Source organism: Bos javanicus, chromosome 12 (genome assembly GCF_032452875.1).
Source record: "Bos javanicus breed banteng chromosome 12, ARS-OSU_banteng_1.0, whole genome shotgun sequence".
Lineage (NCBI taxonomy): Eukaryota > Metazoa > Chordata > Mammalia > Artiodactyla > Bovidae > Bos > Bos javanicus.
Window position 1 is genome coordinate 26,124,962 of NC_083879.1, and position 16,328 is coordinate 26,141,289.

Consider the following 16,328-nt stretch of genomic DNA (forward strand, 5'->3'; position numbering starts at 1 on the left):
ATCCTTTCAACTATCTCTAGATTTAGAATACCAAAGTCATGTCTTCCAGAGAAATAATCCTTCAGTAACCTAAGAAGGATTAATTCATTTTCCAATTTATCTTTTTGTACAGGGACTCACCAATTAGTACAATGATCTGTCTCCATAATGAGGTTAATATTTCATTAGCTCATTGGAGAGTAAAATTAAATTTTCATTTTTCTTCCTTAACAATTACAGTGGTTAGCCAAAAAACTTAACTGTTAAGTACCCATCTCAAATTAAATATACTTTTTTTCCTAATTACAGGCTTATATGGGAGATATAGAAATTCCTCAAGAAGTCCTAGTATAAAATGTTATGGCTTTTATAAAATCTATTACAATTTAAAAGTGGAATATGTTTGGTAAACTACACATGCACACAGATACACACACATCAATGCACTTTATTAATATAGCTTTAACCTAAAAGGAATAAACAGAAAATTTGGGTTAAAAAAAACAATGCACGTTCATTAAGTAACAATGATAATACTCTCAAAATTTAGTTTACATCAGTATTTTATGTGTACACAATCTAAAAACACTGAGTTGTTCACATTCCGTTCACAGCATCTATACCTCCTTTAGCTGTGTGTCCTTAATCAGAGAGATCTCATTTTCACCAAGATGGTGAAAATGGTATTAAGGGTGTGTGAAAACAATCTTACTCTTTAAATGTATAAAGCACGCACACACAGTACACAAACAAATAAACAGCATATTGGCTATAATTATAATGAATCATGGTAGGGGCTGATTAGGGTGACAACTATTTAAAAATTTTCCTTAGGGGGACAATAATGTACAAAGGTTGTAAAACATCACTCTTAGCTTAGTATCATCTTGGTTAAATATATGTTAGAGCTTGTAATTAAAATCTGATGGCTTGAAAATGTATCTTAAATGCTTTCACATGTCAAATATTGATCTGCTTATATCCCCACAAAATAACTTGCTTTTCTTAGTAGAAATATGATCAACTCAAAACTGATTCTGCAGGGAATTCAGTTAATATTCTAAACCTTATTACTAAAAGAGGTCAAAAGTCAACTGAACATTGCTATTTTGTCTAGAGTTCTGACATAACTTATACCTAAACATATTATTCAAAGCAGATAACTTAATCTTTTCTCATCATCCAGATTAGAGTATGATACCTGATTTGTAAAGATTCGATGTTATTTATGGTTGGAAAGATACAAAACTTCATTCTGACAAACACTTAACTGTTGATGTATTTTTATTAGAATTTATATTTTTTTCAAATAAGACTGCTACAATCCCATATGACAGGTGTGTGGTGTCTCATTTGACAAATGAAGTGGATATTATGGTTATTATAACAAAACAGTTATTTCTGCCTTATTTTCAGCGAGGTAGATCAGAGATCTCTAGACCTATATCAACCTGCATGACTAAGAGAGCTGCTTTATTGAGATAAAAACCTCAAAACTGGAAATATGGGTTCTAGCTTCCAGCTGCACGACACTTGTTCATATGCTGTATCAGGAGCATAAATTGGTGGACTTAGGTATTATTTTCAAGGCCAACCTAAGTCTAACACCAGGTCACCCAAATATTTCTGAAAATAAGTTTATTGAATCAGGGTAATATGTCAAATAATTATTGACATGCTAGAAATATAAGAATAATATTTATTTTAAAAACTATTAGTATGTACTATGTACTACTTGGAATACCTTAAGTTTTTGAATATAAAATAGAAATGATAGTTTGTTCTTTATGCAAATTATAATTTGTGCTTATGAAGATTTTAAACTATTATGTTTCCATATATACATACAGATCTACATATACATCATATATAACAGGATTGCTTCATTTGTTAATAAAGTATAAATTATAAAAATAAAATATGAACTAAAATGATCTTTGGTCACTCTAAATAGAGATGAATACATTATTAAATAATAAATTAGAGAAGAGTAAAACTGTTTCTTCACATAACCACTATTACACCCATATCTAATGGTGTGTAAACTATGCTTAAAAATTACTAAAGGAATTGCACTGTAAAACTGTATGTGCCTTTAAGAATAAGTTAGAACAACCTCAGTCTATCAAGTGGTTAAGCATAATGCTAGAGTAGTCTTTTCATATTGCAAATGAGGTAATAAGAAATAAGTGCCCCGTCTGACATTTACTAAAGCTTTTAAAAACAACTGAAATGCCTTCAGTGAAACTTTCGTCTCAAAAAAAAAAAACTTATATAAGGTTACCATTGGTGACAACTGACTTGTAAGAGAAAAGCAGAATTTAATTCACTCCCAAAACCTTACCTCAAACTCTGCATGTTTATGTACATCCTCAGCTCTCTGTCTGTTCAAAATAAACTCAGCTTCATTTGCAACACGAACTATATGGTCCTTCATAGCATGGCATAGCAATCTGAAAAGAAAAATACCTTTGGAATTAATATTAATAACTGTGCAACTCAACTTTTTTCAGTAATCAAATTTCAGTATTGTAAATATTAACTATGCATAAATTTTAGATAAGTCTAAATCATACAATTACAAAATATGCTATTAAACTGTTTCAGCAATGCCTTTTAAATATAGTGTGTCTTGTGAACAAATGATTCAGTTAATTTAATAAAGTTATTAAACACAAGAAAAACAAGGATTTTGGACACTTTTAAAATGGTTAAAACAACAGAATTCAGTGTCATGAAAGTAAAGTTTTACCCAAAACCTGGATAATCGTACGTTAGAAAATCTAGACTGGATTCTTAACTTTAATTAATATAGACACTAGGACTAAATTACATCTAAAATTCACTTATATGCTCAGATCCTTAATTCTAAGATAGAACCTTCCTGAAACAAATTCTGAGGAGCAGTGAGTTCAAGATAGTTTCTCACTAGAAATCTTACAAAAATCTATGTCTGTTCTGACATAAACTTTGTTATCCCATGGTGAGATTTGGGTTAAATTGACTGTCACGCTAGGAACAGCAGAACTTCCTGGACATATGACGGAGGCCTCACTTAAGAGGAACGCAGGCACATTCCAAAGGGAATATTGTCTAGTTTTCAGGATGGATGTTAACAACTTAAGTTATTCAAAGAACATAAGAGTAAGGGGAAATCTACTAGAAGCCATAATACTTGGCTCTAACTTGGAAAGTGGCTCAAACACTTCTGTAAATAATGTTGGAGGGCAAACAATCATACAGATAGTCTTAAATTTAATCACTGAGGAAGCTGGGAAAATAAAAGAAGTTAAAGACTAAACTTCCCAACTATTAACTTTTGATGACCTCATTGGTCTATATTTTATAGATAATCTTCAAAAGAGAAGAGGTTGGAGTCTTTGGTTCAGTGGCTTTATCTAGTGCATGAAGGCTGAAGAAAGCCAGGAAGAAATCTAATATGTGTGAATTAGTGCAGATTATATTTAAATAGATTAACAGAAGACAGCAGGAAGGGAGAGACTCAGGGTCTGGCTGGTTAATAGGTATTATACCATTCTTGGCAACAAAACAGTGGATGACCAAAGCCAAGAGGCATGGCGGCAGAGCAGGGGATGGGGTAGGAGAGATTCATGCCTCAGATACACCAGAGAAAACTGTATTGGTTGTCTGAAAGTCTGTCCTCCCAGTTCTTCACTGAGGAGTTATACATCAACTAATGCATGATATGTTTGTATGTGTGTTTTTTTAAAGCAGAAATTTATTAAGATCCATTTATATAGTGTTTTACAGACCAAGTATACACACACATACACATACACACACACACACACACAGAATCCTCAACATTCAGGCAATCAACACTATTCTCAGAAGTGCATTGTAAGAAGACAGACTTCTTTGCCCTCATCTCCTAAAATGACACTTCTGTTTATACTCCTAAAAATGATGAATTTACTACACCGCCTCTCAAGAACAATCCCACTGAATCCCAAAGCCTCTTCAGAGGGTGAAGAGAGATTAGCAGAGAACCTTCTCCACAACACAGTGCCACACCCAGATGGGTAGTGCAAGAGACACAGAAATGGCTTCAAGGAGTGTATGCCCAATAATGGGGCTGTGAGGAGAGGCTGGGGGCCCTACAATACTGAATGGCTTCCAGGGCCTCTTATTCCTCCTCATCTTCTCATGCAGCCATGGCTCCTGGAGATTTAGGCTCCGGGAGTACATCTGGCACCTTACTAGGTGCTTTGCCTAAAGCCCCTATGGTGATGTCAAACAGAATTCTGTCAATTTCTATTGCTGCTGCTTCTTTCATTTCTTCTTGATTGCCCATGCTTTCAAAAGTGTCCTCTAACATCTTTTCTATGATCCCAGCCTTCATCGTCTCTTTGGACAGCTCCCACACGGTGGCCTGGATTTCCAAGATCTTCACAAGATGCTGCATGGCCTTCATCACCTCTGTGTTCTTCTGCAAGAGAACCAGCCACTCACACAACTGTCGGCTGGTTCTTCACCCCTGTGAGCACGGAGTTCATGTGCGCTTTGGATGTACAGAGCTTGCTCATGGCCTTCCTTGACCTGAATCATCTCCTTGGCCAGAACCATGCAGACATCCTTCTGATCCTTTCTGGCAGCATCATTCATAGACTGTTTCACTTTTTCTTCTTCTCTATGGATATCTCATATCTGCCCGTCAACGACTCTCATTTCTTATCTTTAGTGACCATTCACTGACCAGCTCTTCCGGCGGCTTCTCCTGGGTTTTTCCAAATAGCCCCATGGCGAACTGAACTGAACTTGCACTTCCCAGCTTTCCATTCCCTGAGCCCAGGCAGGTCACAGGCAGCTGCTTGGGTGGGGCCATTGAGAGGCATGTGTGATGTTTTATTTCCATGCCTCTACTTATCTGATTCTTTTAAAGGGGAGCTAAAAATCCCGAAATCTAAGATTCCTTTAGAATCTTCAATTCTATCTCACTTCAGGAAGTCACTCTATTGGCCATAATCAGCTTCACATATTATATTTTTAAGCTCAAATAATCTACTCTGTGTCACAGTCACAGATAAGAATCCTAACCTTTCTCTCTTCCCTTCACTTGTCTCTCCCTGGTTCTAGGCAGAAAAAAAAAAAAAAAGACTTCCAACTTCCACTTCTGTGATCCCTCTGTTTTCTCTTAGTCCTTCATCCACTGCTCAATTTATTTCCTTTTTCACTAACTTGGATCCCGTGATTCCACATTTTAAGCATCCTCTTGCAGCACCTTCACTCAATCCGTGATCTGTGCTACAGCTGCTTAGGAAATATGTAACGCTAGGTAAAGATGGGGGTATCCCTTCTCAGTCCTACATCTGGACCTCTGAGGAAACTTAAGTTGACTTTTCTAAGCTAATTTTGTTAATGCTGTATTCCTCGTCATGTGTGGTTATTTAGGTCTCTGTTTTTATTAATTAGTGGAAGTTAATGATTAGAAAAAAATTTCTTTAAATGCCTAAATCTAAAAAAATCTCTCAGACTTTCTCAAGGAGCTGCGTGTATGTGTTGACAGTCCTTGAGCACTCAACCAGGCAGGTTTCAACCCTACCTTTGTGTTTACTTCCTGCTGCCACAGAATCTTAGCATCCACAGGTGAGAGTCTGGAACTTTCTCCTCTTTCCAGAGCATGAAAACTAAGCATGTGCAGGGCCCTTTAGAATTTCAGAAGTATGTCCGAGCTTTTCAAAGTGCTGTGTACATTTTGGAGAAGGAAATGGCAACCCACTCCAGTACTCTTGCCTGGAGAATCCCATGGATGGAGGAGCCTGGTGGGCTGCAGTCCATGGGGTCGCTAAGAGTCGGACACGACTGAGCAACTTCACTTTGACTTTTCACTTTCATGCACTGGAGAAGGAAATGGCAACCCACTCCAGTGTTCTTGACTGGAGAATCCCAGGGATGGGGGAGCCTGGTGGGCTGCCATCTACGGGGTCGCACAGAGTCGGACACGACTGAAGTGACAGCAGCAGTGTACATTTCACTCCCCTGCTGTTCCTCTCAAGCTTTTCGGTTTGTCTACCATTGGCCTCAATTGTTCTCTATCACCTCAGGCAATGGCAACCTAAGATACTGGCCTATAAAGGCCTTCAACAAACACCCTCAGTAAAGCAGCTTTCTTTTCACACTGGGCCAGTTCCAAGTTAGGCAAAAGGAATCTTTTTAACCTATTCTTCCAGGGAGTCACTAGACAGATCAAAAGTAAGTGATTAAAATTCTTTGCTAATGATGTCTATTTCCCTCTGGCAGAGTGGCTTATAATGTGTGCTTTTTTAATTGTTTCCTTTGAACTGGGAAGCAAAGGTTGGCACTGGAGTTAAGTTAAAATGTCACAAAATTACTGCACCATCACACCCCCTAATAGTTTTTGAAAATATTTTTGTTGTGTATACAATTTTTGAGGCTTTTTTCTTCAAACATTGAAAGTATTATGTCCTTATCTTCTAGCTTTCTTTGTTGCTGTCATTCTACTTTCCCATTTTTCTAAATGATCAGTTCCTTCTTTCTGGGTGCTTTTACCTCTTTATTTTTGGCTTTGCCCAGTTTCAGTACCATGTGTCTAGCCTGGGTTTCTTTTTATTTATCCTATTTGAGGTACACTGTGATTTTCATATTACTATATTTTTATTTTCAATCAGCTTTTAAAAATTCACAAACATTATCTTTTAAAATATTTCATTTCACCTACTCTGTATTTATTTTCCTTTTTCAATTCTGATGATTTACAAATTAAACTTTCTTATTCTACCTCCACACCTCTTAATATCACTTTCATTTTTCATTTCTTTCTCTTTCTGCATTTTGGGTAAAAATCTCAAAATCTATTTTTCAAGTCAGTGTAATTCCCTTCATCTTTGTATAATCTGATGAATCATTAATACACAAGAGTTTTTCCAAATTGTATTTTTAAAATCTATGAAACTGTTAGTCACTCAGTAATGTCTGACTCTTTATGATCTCATGGACTGTAGCCTGTCAGGCTCCTCTGTCCATGGGATTCTTCAGGCAAAAGTAATGGAGTGGGTTGCCATTCCCTTCTCCAGCAGACCTTCCTGACCCAGGGATCAAACCCAGGTCTCTTACATTGTAGGCAGACTCTTTACTCTCTGAGCCACCAGGAAAACCTTAAAAAAAAAAAAAAATATATATATATATATATATATATCCCCCAAGGACTATCAAGATTAGAATTAAGAAATTCAGGAAATAAAATAGTACAAAACCGAATGAATAAAAAGAGACCATGGGAAGCTTTGAAAAACTGAGAGGTGACAGAATTTAAGGCTTTCCTGAGCAACCAGGAAAGCCATATTCATATTCATCCTAGGGGTAGGATGTGAATGTTCTACAGCAGAAGATAACCCTCACTGCCCATTCAGCTTTATTCACTCTTCAATCTGTTGAAATCTGACTTTAAGATCATCCTATATTAAGCACTAATCTTGTCAATTTTATTTATTTTTAATCTGCTTCTTTATTACTTAAACATTGTTTTAATTCAAGCCTAATCATCTGTCATCCAATTACAACAGCCCCCCGATTTCTCTGACTCTCTCAAATCTTCAGTTCCTCTGTTACATTTTTCGCTCTGCCACTAGTGTTATTTACACTTCTTGGCTACTTTTATTGACAAGATAATAGTTAAACATTATACATAGACATCGGTCTCGGAGAAGGCAATGGCAAGCCACTCCAGTACTCTTGCCTAGAAAATCCCATGGATGGAGGAGCCTGGTAGGCTGCAGTCCATGGGGTCGCTACGAGTCGGACTCGACTGAGCGACTTCACTTTCACTTTTCACTTTCACACAATGGAGAAGGCAATGGCAACCCACTCCAGTGTTCTTGCCTGGAGAATCCCAGGGACAGCAGAGCCTGGTGGGCTGCCGTCTGTGGGGTCGCACAGAGTCGGACACAACTGAAGCGACTTAGCAGCATAGACGTCGGTCTACTTTTCCAACTTTTTTTTTTTAACTTTTCCAACTTTATCTACCGCCTTTTCAGTATATGTTTTTTTTGTGTTTCAGAGGACATAGTTCTTTTAATGATTCATGCAACTTCAGGATTTCTGTATGTGCTACTTCTTTGTGGAACTCTTACCACTCACTCCTCTCCATACAACTAAGAGACCTTGTCCCAATTTCTCAGATGTTCTGGGAATTATATTTATCACGCTGTCTTATGGACTTCTCCCCCTCTTTTTTCCTTTTAACAAGTCTCTCTTAGACTGGTGAAGTTCGTTAAATGAAGTACAATCCCTATTCATCTCTGTATCCAACATGATTTGCATGGTAGATGTTGAGAAACATGGACTCACCAATAACACATGACTAAATGGAAAAAATGACTGAATGAATTCCTGAGCAGGTTATGTAGGAAGGAGGGGAAAAGAAGAAATATAATTTTAATGATAAATTAGCTTGACACTATAAAATTCTATTATATATTTAGCACATAGAAAACGGGTAAATAAAAATATCATATAACTTGGTAATTATGGAACATTTTCTTCCTCAGAGTATCTGTACAACACAGGAAGTAAATGAACTGGTCTTCATCTTCTACTCTAAGTTTATTTTTCAAAGGGACTAGAAAAAGAAAACAATTTGTTGAATCCCATTCATTCTTCTTCTAGAATGGAGCTGTCATAGATACAGGAAAGCAATCAGGGAACAAAACAAAGCATTCTCTTCCAAATGGAATACATATCATTATGGCAAGTTCTGTTTACTAGGAAGTCTCTAATTCTATGCAATTTGTTATAATTTAAATTGTTTTTCATTGATTAGAAGCCCTGAGATCCTGAATTTTAAATATAAATAGTTTCTGTTGTTTTATTGAAAGAAAAAATGTCAACAGAAAAGGCAAATAAATCTTTCATCCTCTATAGATGAATGGGAGAACAGAAGGAAGAACTAGTTTATTTTTAAATTCTGCTTTTTATTAATGTTATAAATTTGGACAAATAATTTTCCATGTGTCTTAAGTTGTAGTCTTCTGATTAGAAAATGGGTGTGTAATGTCTCACATATCCTAAAAACTAGAAGAAATAGTACATGCTCAAGCTGTAAGATTAGATTTTTAGATCCCGATTTAGTCAAGAAGACAGGTCCTTATCAGAAGAGAAGTGGCCACACAGTGTAGGAGCAGATGTAATACCTCTGCGTTAATTTCAGTGGCCCCAGAATATAAAAGGAAAGGCATAAAGTTTCTGGTGAAACTGTAAGGAAAAGTTTGACTGAATCAGAAAAGTTCAATTTCTTCCTGTGATTTTTTTAAAGACTATTAAAAAATCTGGAAAAAAATACGATTCTCATTTTTCAATTTAAATAATATAAAGTTCAAAGGAGATTATAATTTTTAAAATAAAATTATGTCCATATTTGCTTTATTGGATAATAAAAAACATAAAGGTATTTTTTATTGTTTTAAATCTTATTTTCACAAAAAAAACTAGAGTTGATTTTTTTTTTTTTTTCTTTTTTTAATCCTACATAGTGTGCCTCTATCTGTTTAGGCCCTAAAAGAAGCCTTCCCCAATCATTACTGTCTACCGGAACAGGTCCTTCTTCTACAGTCAATGCAATTTTTATACCATTTCTTTTGCATGACTTATTTATAATGCCTGTGACATTTTGAACTGTTTAACATTTTGTGCATATAAACTCTAACTTCTCAATTACAAATTACTTTCAGATGAAGACCAGATGTAAAATGTATTTATATCACTGCTAACACTATTAAACAAGTATTTTATAGCATTTATTCAGTTTTTTTTCCTGTATGTATGGTAATTATATAGAAATTAAGAATGTCAGAAATACCTGTACAGCTATTACACTATTTTTGGTAATTAGAAAATAACTAATCCTTTTAGCTTGGACTGTGACTCTTTTAACAGTCATGCTATAAAATAAGTATTCTGTTTTTCCACACATTGTTCTGTAGAGAGCAACTGAGGGATATAAATCGTCTGTGTTGTCACCTTATGAATATGGGAACTAATCAGCCTATAATCAAAGCATTGAAGCCATTACCCAGACACCTTGGGGAGAGTTCCTAGACTAAATTAATGGCCAGGCCATGACTATGTGCACACGTGCTCAGTTCCTCAGTCGTGTCTGATTCTTTGCAACACCATGGACTGTAGACAACCAGGCTCTTCTGTCCATGGTACTATCTATACAGGCAAGAATACTGGGGGAGCTGCCATTTCCTCTCCCAGGGGGTCTTCCTGACCCAGGATTGAGCTCATGTCTCGTGCAACTCTCACACTGGCAGGCAGATTCTTTAACACTGAGCCACCTGGGAAACCAGTCAGGTTTTTTGAAACCTGGATTTTTTGAATCCTAGCTGGCATTTGCTTGTAGTAAGAAAGAACAATAAAAACAACAACAAAATTATGTCTTTAGGAAAAAAGGAACAGGAAGAAATATGGCACTGAAATGACTCTACCAAAAATAGGGTACCTTTCCCTTTTCATTGTTTTAAATATAAGAAACCATTTGTGTCTTATGAAATAAACTACTTCAGTTCAGTTCAGTTCAGTCGCTCAGTTGTGTCTGACTCTCTATGACCCAAGAATTGCCCCACACCAGGCTTTCCTGTCCATCACCAACTCCCGGAGTTCACTCAAACTCAGGTCCATTGAGTCGGTGATGCCATCAAGCCATCTCATCTTTTGTTGTCCCCTTCTCCTCCTGCCCCCAATCCCTCCCAGCATCAGAGTCTTTACCAATGAGTCAACTCTTTGCATGAGATGGCCAAAGTATTGGAGTTTCAGCTTTAGAATCAGTTCTTCCAAAGACCACCCAGGGTTGATCTCCTTTAGAATGAACTGGTTGGATCTCTTTGCAGTCCAAGGGACTCTTAAGAGTCTTCTCCAACACCACAGTTCAAAAGCATCAATTCTTCGGTGCTCAGCTTTCTTCACAGTCCAACTCTCACACCCATACATGACCACTGGAAAAACCATAGCCTTGACTAGAAGAACCTTTGTTGGCAAAGTAATGTCTCTGCTTTTGAATATGCTATCTAGGTTGGTCATAACTTTCCTTCCAAGGAGTAAGCATCTTTTAATTTCCTGGCTGCAATCACCATCTGCAGTGATTTTGGAGCCCCCAAAAATAAAGTCTGACACTGTTTCCACTGTTTCCCCATCTATTTCCCATGAAGTGATGGGACCAGATGCCTTGATCTTTGTTTTCTGAATGTTGAGCTTTAGGCCAACTTTTCCACTCTCTTCTTTCACTTTCATCAAGAGGCTTTTTAGTTCCTCTTCACTTTCAGCCATAAGGGTTGGTGTCATCTGCATATCTGAGGTTATTGATATTTCTCCCAGCAATCTTGATTCCAGCTTGTGCTTCCTTCAGCCCAGCATTTCTCATGATGTACGCTGCATAGAAATTAAATAAGCAGGGTGACAATATACAGCCTTGACGTACTCCTTTTCCTGTTTGCAACCAGTCTGTTGTTCCATGTCCAGTTCTAACTGTTGCTTCCTGACCTGCATATAGGTTTCTCAAGAGGCAGATCAGGTGGTCTGGGATTCCCATCTCTTTCAGAAATTTCCACAGTTTATTGTGATCCACACAGTCAAAGGCTTTGGCATAGTCAATAAAGCAGAAATAGATGTTTTTCTGGCAATCTCTTGCCTTTTCCATGATCCAGAGGATGTTGGCAATTTGATCTCTGGTTCCTCTGCCTTTTCTAAAACCAGCTTGAACATCAGGAAGTTCACGGTTCACGTATTGCTGAAGCCTGGCTTGCAGAATTTTGAGCATTACTTTACTAGCATGTGAGATGAGTGCAATTGTGTGGTAGTTTGAGCATTCTTTGGCATTGCCTTTCTTTGGGATTGGAATGAAAGCTGACCTTTTCCAGTCCTGTGGCCACTGCTGAGTTCTCCACATTTGCTGGCATATTGAGTGCAGCACTTTCACAGCATCATGTTTCAGGATTTGGAATAGCTCAACTGGAATTCCATCACCTCCACTAGCTTTGTTTGTAGTGATGGTTTCTAAGGTCTGCTTAGATACCACATTCCAGGATGTCTGGCTCTAGGTGCATGATCACACCATCGTGATTATCTGGGTCATGAAGCTCTTTTTTGTACTGTTCTTCTGTGTATTCTTGCCACCTCTTCTTAATATCTTCTGCTTCTGTTAGGTCCCTACCATTTCTGCCCTTTATTGAGCCCGTCTTTGCATGAAATGCTCCCTTAGTATCTCTAATTTTCTTGAAGAGATCTCTAGTCTTTCCCATTCTGTTGTTTTCCTCTATTTCTTTGCATTGATCGCTGAGGAAGGCTTTCTTATCTCTCCTTGCTATTCTTTGGAACTCTGCCTTCAGATGCTTATATCTTTCTTTTCCTCCTTTGCTTTTCACTTCTCTTCTTTTCACAGCTATTTGTAAGGCCTCCCCAGACAGCTATTTTGCTTTTTTGCATTTCTTTTACATGGGGATGGTCCTGATCCCTGTGTCCTGTACAATGTCTTGAACCTCCGTCCATAGTTAATCAGGCACTCTATCAGATCTAGTCCCTTAAATCTTTTTCTCACTTCCACTGTATAATCATAAGGGATTTGATTTAGGTCATACCTGAATGGTCTAGTGGTTTTCCCTACTTTCTCCAATTTAGGTCTGAATTTGGCAATAAGGAGTTCATGATCTCAGCCACAGTCAGCTCCCGGTCTTGTTTTTGCTGACTGTATAGAGCTTCTCCATCTTTGGCTGCAAAGAATATAATCAATCTGATTTCGATGTTGACCATCTGATGATGTCCATGTTTAGAGTCTTCTTTGTGTTGTTGGAAGAGGGTTTTGCTATGACCAGGGCGTTCTCTTGGCAAAACTCTATTAGCCTTTGCCCTGCTTCATTCCGTATTCCAAGGCCAAATTTGCCTGTTACTCCAGGTCTTTCTTGACTTCCTACTTTTGCATTCCAGTCCCCTATAATGAAAAGGACATCTTTTTTGGGTGTTAGTTCTAAAAGGTCTTGTAGGTGTTCATAGAACCGTTCAACTTCAGCTTCTTCAGCGTTACTGGTTGGAACATAGACTTGGATTACTGTGATACTGAATGGTTTGCCTTGGAAATGAACAGAGATCATTCTGTCCTTTTTGAGACTGCATCCAAGTACTGCATTTGGGACTCTTCTGTTGACCATGATGGCTATTCCATTTCTTCTCAGGGGTTCTGCCCGCATTAGTAGATATAATGGTCATCTGAGTTAAATTCACCCATTCCAGTCCATTTTAGTTTGCTGATTCCTAGAATGTCGATGTTCACTCTTGCCATCTCCTGTTTGACCACTTCCAATTTGCCTTGATTCATGGACCTGACACTCCAGGTTCCTATGCAATCTTGCTCTTTACAGCATCGGACCTTGCTTCTATCACCAGTCACATCCACAACTGGGTATTGTTTTTGCTTTGGCTCCATCCCTTCATTCTTTCTGGAGTTGTTTCTGCACTGATCTCCAGCAGCATATTGGGCACCTACCGACCCGGGAGTTCCCCTTTCAGTATCCTATCATTTTGCCTTTTCATACTGTTGATGGGGTTCTCAAGGCAAGAATACTGAAGTGGTTTGCCATTCCCTTCTCCAGTGGACCACATTCTGTCAGACTACTTAACTCTCTCCAAAGCTAAAATAATGGTGCCTAAAAGGAAAGTCCATTTGAAGTCATTCTCAGAGGGACTAAAAAAAACCTAAATACATATATATATATGCATATATTTTTAAAATATGGTTCTAAATGTAATTCAGATAAAATTTATGATTACTAATCTTGAAATAATTTCCTTTGTACTTGAAATTTAGCCATTATTAAATGGGAGCTGTTTATCTTAGTTTTCAGTAAATGTATTATTCATTGTCAATATCTAAATTTAAGTCTATAAATTAGCAATACTGTTTAAGATCTATACATTTTGTAAAAGCACAGATTTTTTTACCTGATTTATGAAGCTCATATATGTTTAATAATTTACTAATATTTAAAATGAATAACTGAATAGTAAAAAAATAGTATAAACAAGGTATTACATGAAAAAATATAGAGGGAACTTTGTTTTTTAGGCAGTTCTATGGTTTCTTGGTTCAAAATCAGAATCTCAACTCTACGAAAAAAGTTTCTTATAGAGTCTGAAGGTGCTGGTTTTTCAAACATGTGCTTTGCTGTGCTTAGTTGTTCAGTTGTGTCCGACTCTTTGCGACCCCATGGACTGTAGTCTTCCAGGCTCCTGTGTCTATGAAGATTCTCCAGGCAAGAATAATGGAGTGGGTTGCCATGCCTTCCTCTAGGGGTTCTTCCCAACCCAGGGATCAAATGCGGGTCTCCCACATTGCAGGCACATTCTCTACTATCTGAACCACCAGGGAAGGCCAAAAATACTGGAGTGGGTAGCCTATGTCTTTTCCAGGGAAACTTTCCCATCCAGCAATCGAACCCAATCTCCTGCACTGTAGACAGATTCTTTACAGCTGAGCTACCTGGGAATCCCCTTTTTAAAACATAGTTTTTGCCAAATCAAGGACACGAAACAAACTCAAGCAAACTAAAGCTTATTGGTTCAATTATTAAATAGCATTTGTTAAATTAAAGAGGATATTAAAGTTTAGGTTATATTATCAGTAAAAAATTATACTTGAATGCAATATGCTTCTCTTCTTCAAAATGTAAGAAATGTAAGGTATGTATTTTCCAGATTTTAAAGAACAAACCAATAAATTGGAATCTCATGAACCATAGGTCAAATTCCATGCTAAACAAGAATATATTCTGACTTGTCATGAATATTCATTAATTGTATCCTATACATTTCCAAAAGAGTGATAAAGGTTTATTTTAGGCAAATGATTAATTTATTTCAAAAGATTACTCAAGTTCTATAATTTAAAAGTCTTTCTTATTTGCTTTATAGTTCAATTCATATTTTAATAATTTAAAATCCAATTATTATTGCCAAGATATTATAGGCAATTTTACATCCCATTAACCTTGCTTTGTTTTAATTATAAAGATCCTTTGTTAGATTCCTTTAAATGATCCAGTTTATAATTTCAGCCTGTCCTAGGGAGTATTTTAATTCAGCTGCACATTCATCAACTGTTTTTGTCCTGTTAATTGTAGACAACTGCACAATTGCTTTCTCCACCTATGATTGATGAATTTTATTCACGAGTGTAGATGTTAAGTAGCATAAACATTTATAACAATTTCCACTTAAAGATTTTTATCTTCATTCCCACAAGGACAAATTAAAACTGATATTTAACAACCAAGAGAAAACATTTTATGCATGTTTCATTTTACAGTATTAGCAAATGTTAAGAAAAATGTTGCATTTCCATGCAAATGTGCTAAAAGTGTATGCAAAGAATCTAACATGTGCCTGGATATAGTGGGCATCAACAAATATAGGCCAGATAAACAAAGCAATATGTCTTTACTATAACTACATCCCAACCATTTAAATACGATATTTTTTTGATTTGGAACTCCCAGTTCAAATTTATGAAAAAGAAAAGTTTAAATTGAAAAGGAAAGGGCCAAAGTAAAGATAGGAGTCAGCAAAATATAATATGTCATAACAAAAAATAATAAAAAAAACTTCTACTTTTAAGGTGCCAATATTACTGTAGTTGTAAAAAAAATGTCATATATTACTTCTAACTTTCAGAGAAACTAGGCAAGATGTGAAACAATGTCAGAGGGAGATTATATTACATGCCTAGTTTATCAATAGGAGAACTGGTATTTGAACCTTGTATAAAGAAAGTATTTTGAGACAATGCTACTGAATTGATAACTCAATAATATGGTCAGGGGAGCCTCTCTGAGAGTGTGACATTTAAGCGGATTCTCAATGACGGGTGGAATTAATCATGTGAAGATGTGGGGAAAGAAGACTCCCAGCAGAAACAGCAGTAAGAGCCTGGCCCCAGGTTTTCCACTCCACACACTCTCTCTGAGCACCACATTTGCATCCTTATCCCCCACTGACCGCATGCAAGCTGAGAACTCCTGAATCTAAATCTCTACATGAGCTGTCTCTTTGGGCTTTCCAAGTGGCTCAGTGGCAAAGAACTCACCTGCCAATGCAGGTGACGTGGGTTCGATCCCTGGGTCAGGAAGATCCCTTGGAGGATGAAATGTCAACCCACTCCAGTATTCTTGCCTGGGAAATCCATGGACAGAGGAGCCTGGTGGGCTACAGTCCATGGGGTCAGAAAAGAGCCAGACACAACTCAAGTGACTAAACAAGAGCTGTCTCTTTGAAGCCTGACACCCAAAATCTAAGACATCAATCTAACATTTCTACTTGGAACTTTC

The 16,328-nt window shown here is 37.1% G+C and overlaps 1 protein-coding gene and 1 pseudogene across 6 annotated transcripts in view; both read right to left on the reverse strand.

Moving 5' to 3' along the window:
* NBEA (neurobeachin) overlaps positions 1 to 16,328 on the reverse strand; it is a 676,277-nt gene that overhangs the window by 320,330 nt on the left and 339,619 nt on the right. For all 6 annotated transcript variants that reach the window (XM_061434789.1, XM_061434791.1, XM_061434788.1 and 3 more), the window contains one exon: positions 2,324 to 2,432. In XM_061434789.1, coding sequence (XP_061290773.1) covers positions 2,324 to 2,432 — 109 coding nt within the window. The remainder of the gene's footprint in view (positions 1 to 2,323; positions 2,433 to 16,328) is intronic.
* On the reverse strand, positions 2,450 to 13,527 carry LOC133258318 (charged multivesicular body protein 3-like; annotated as a pseudogene).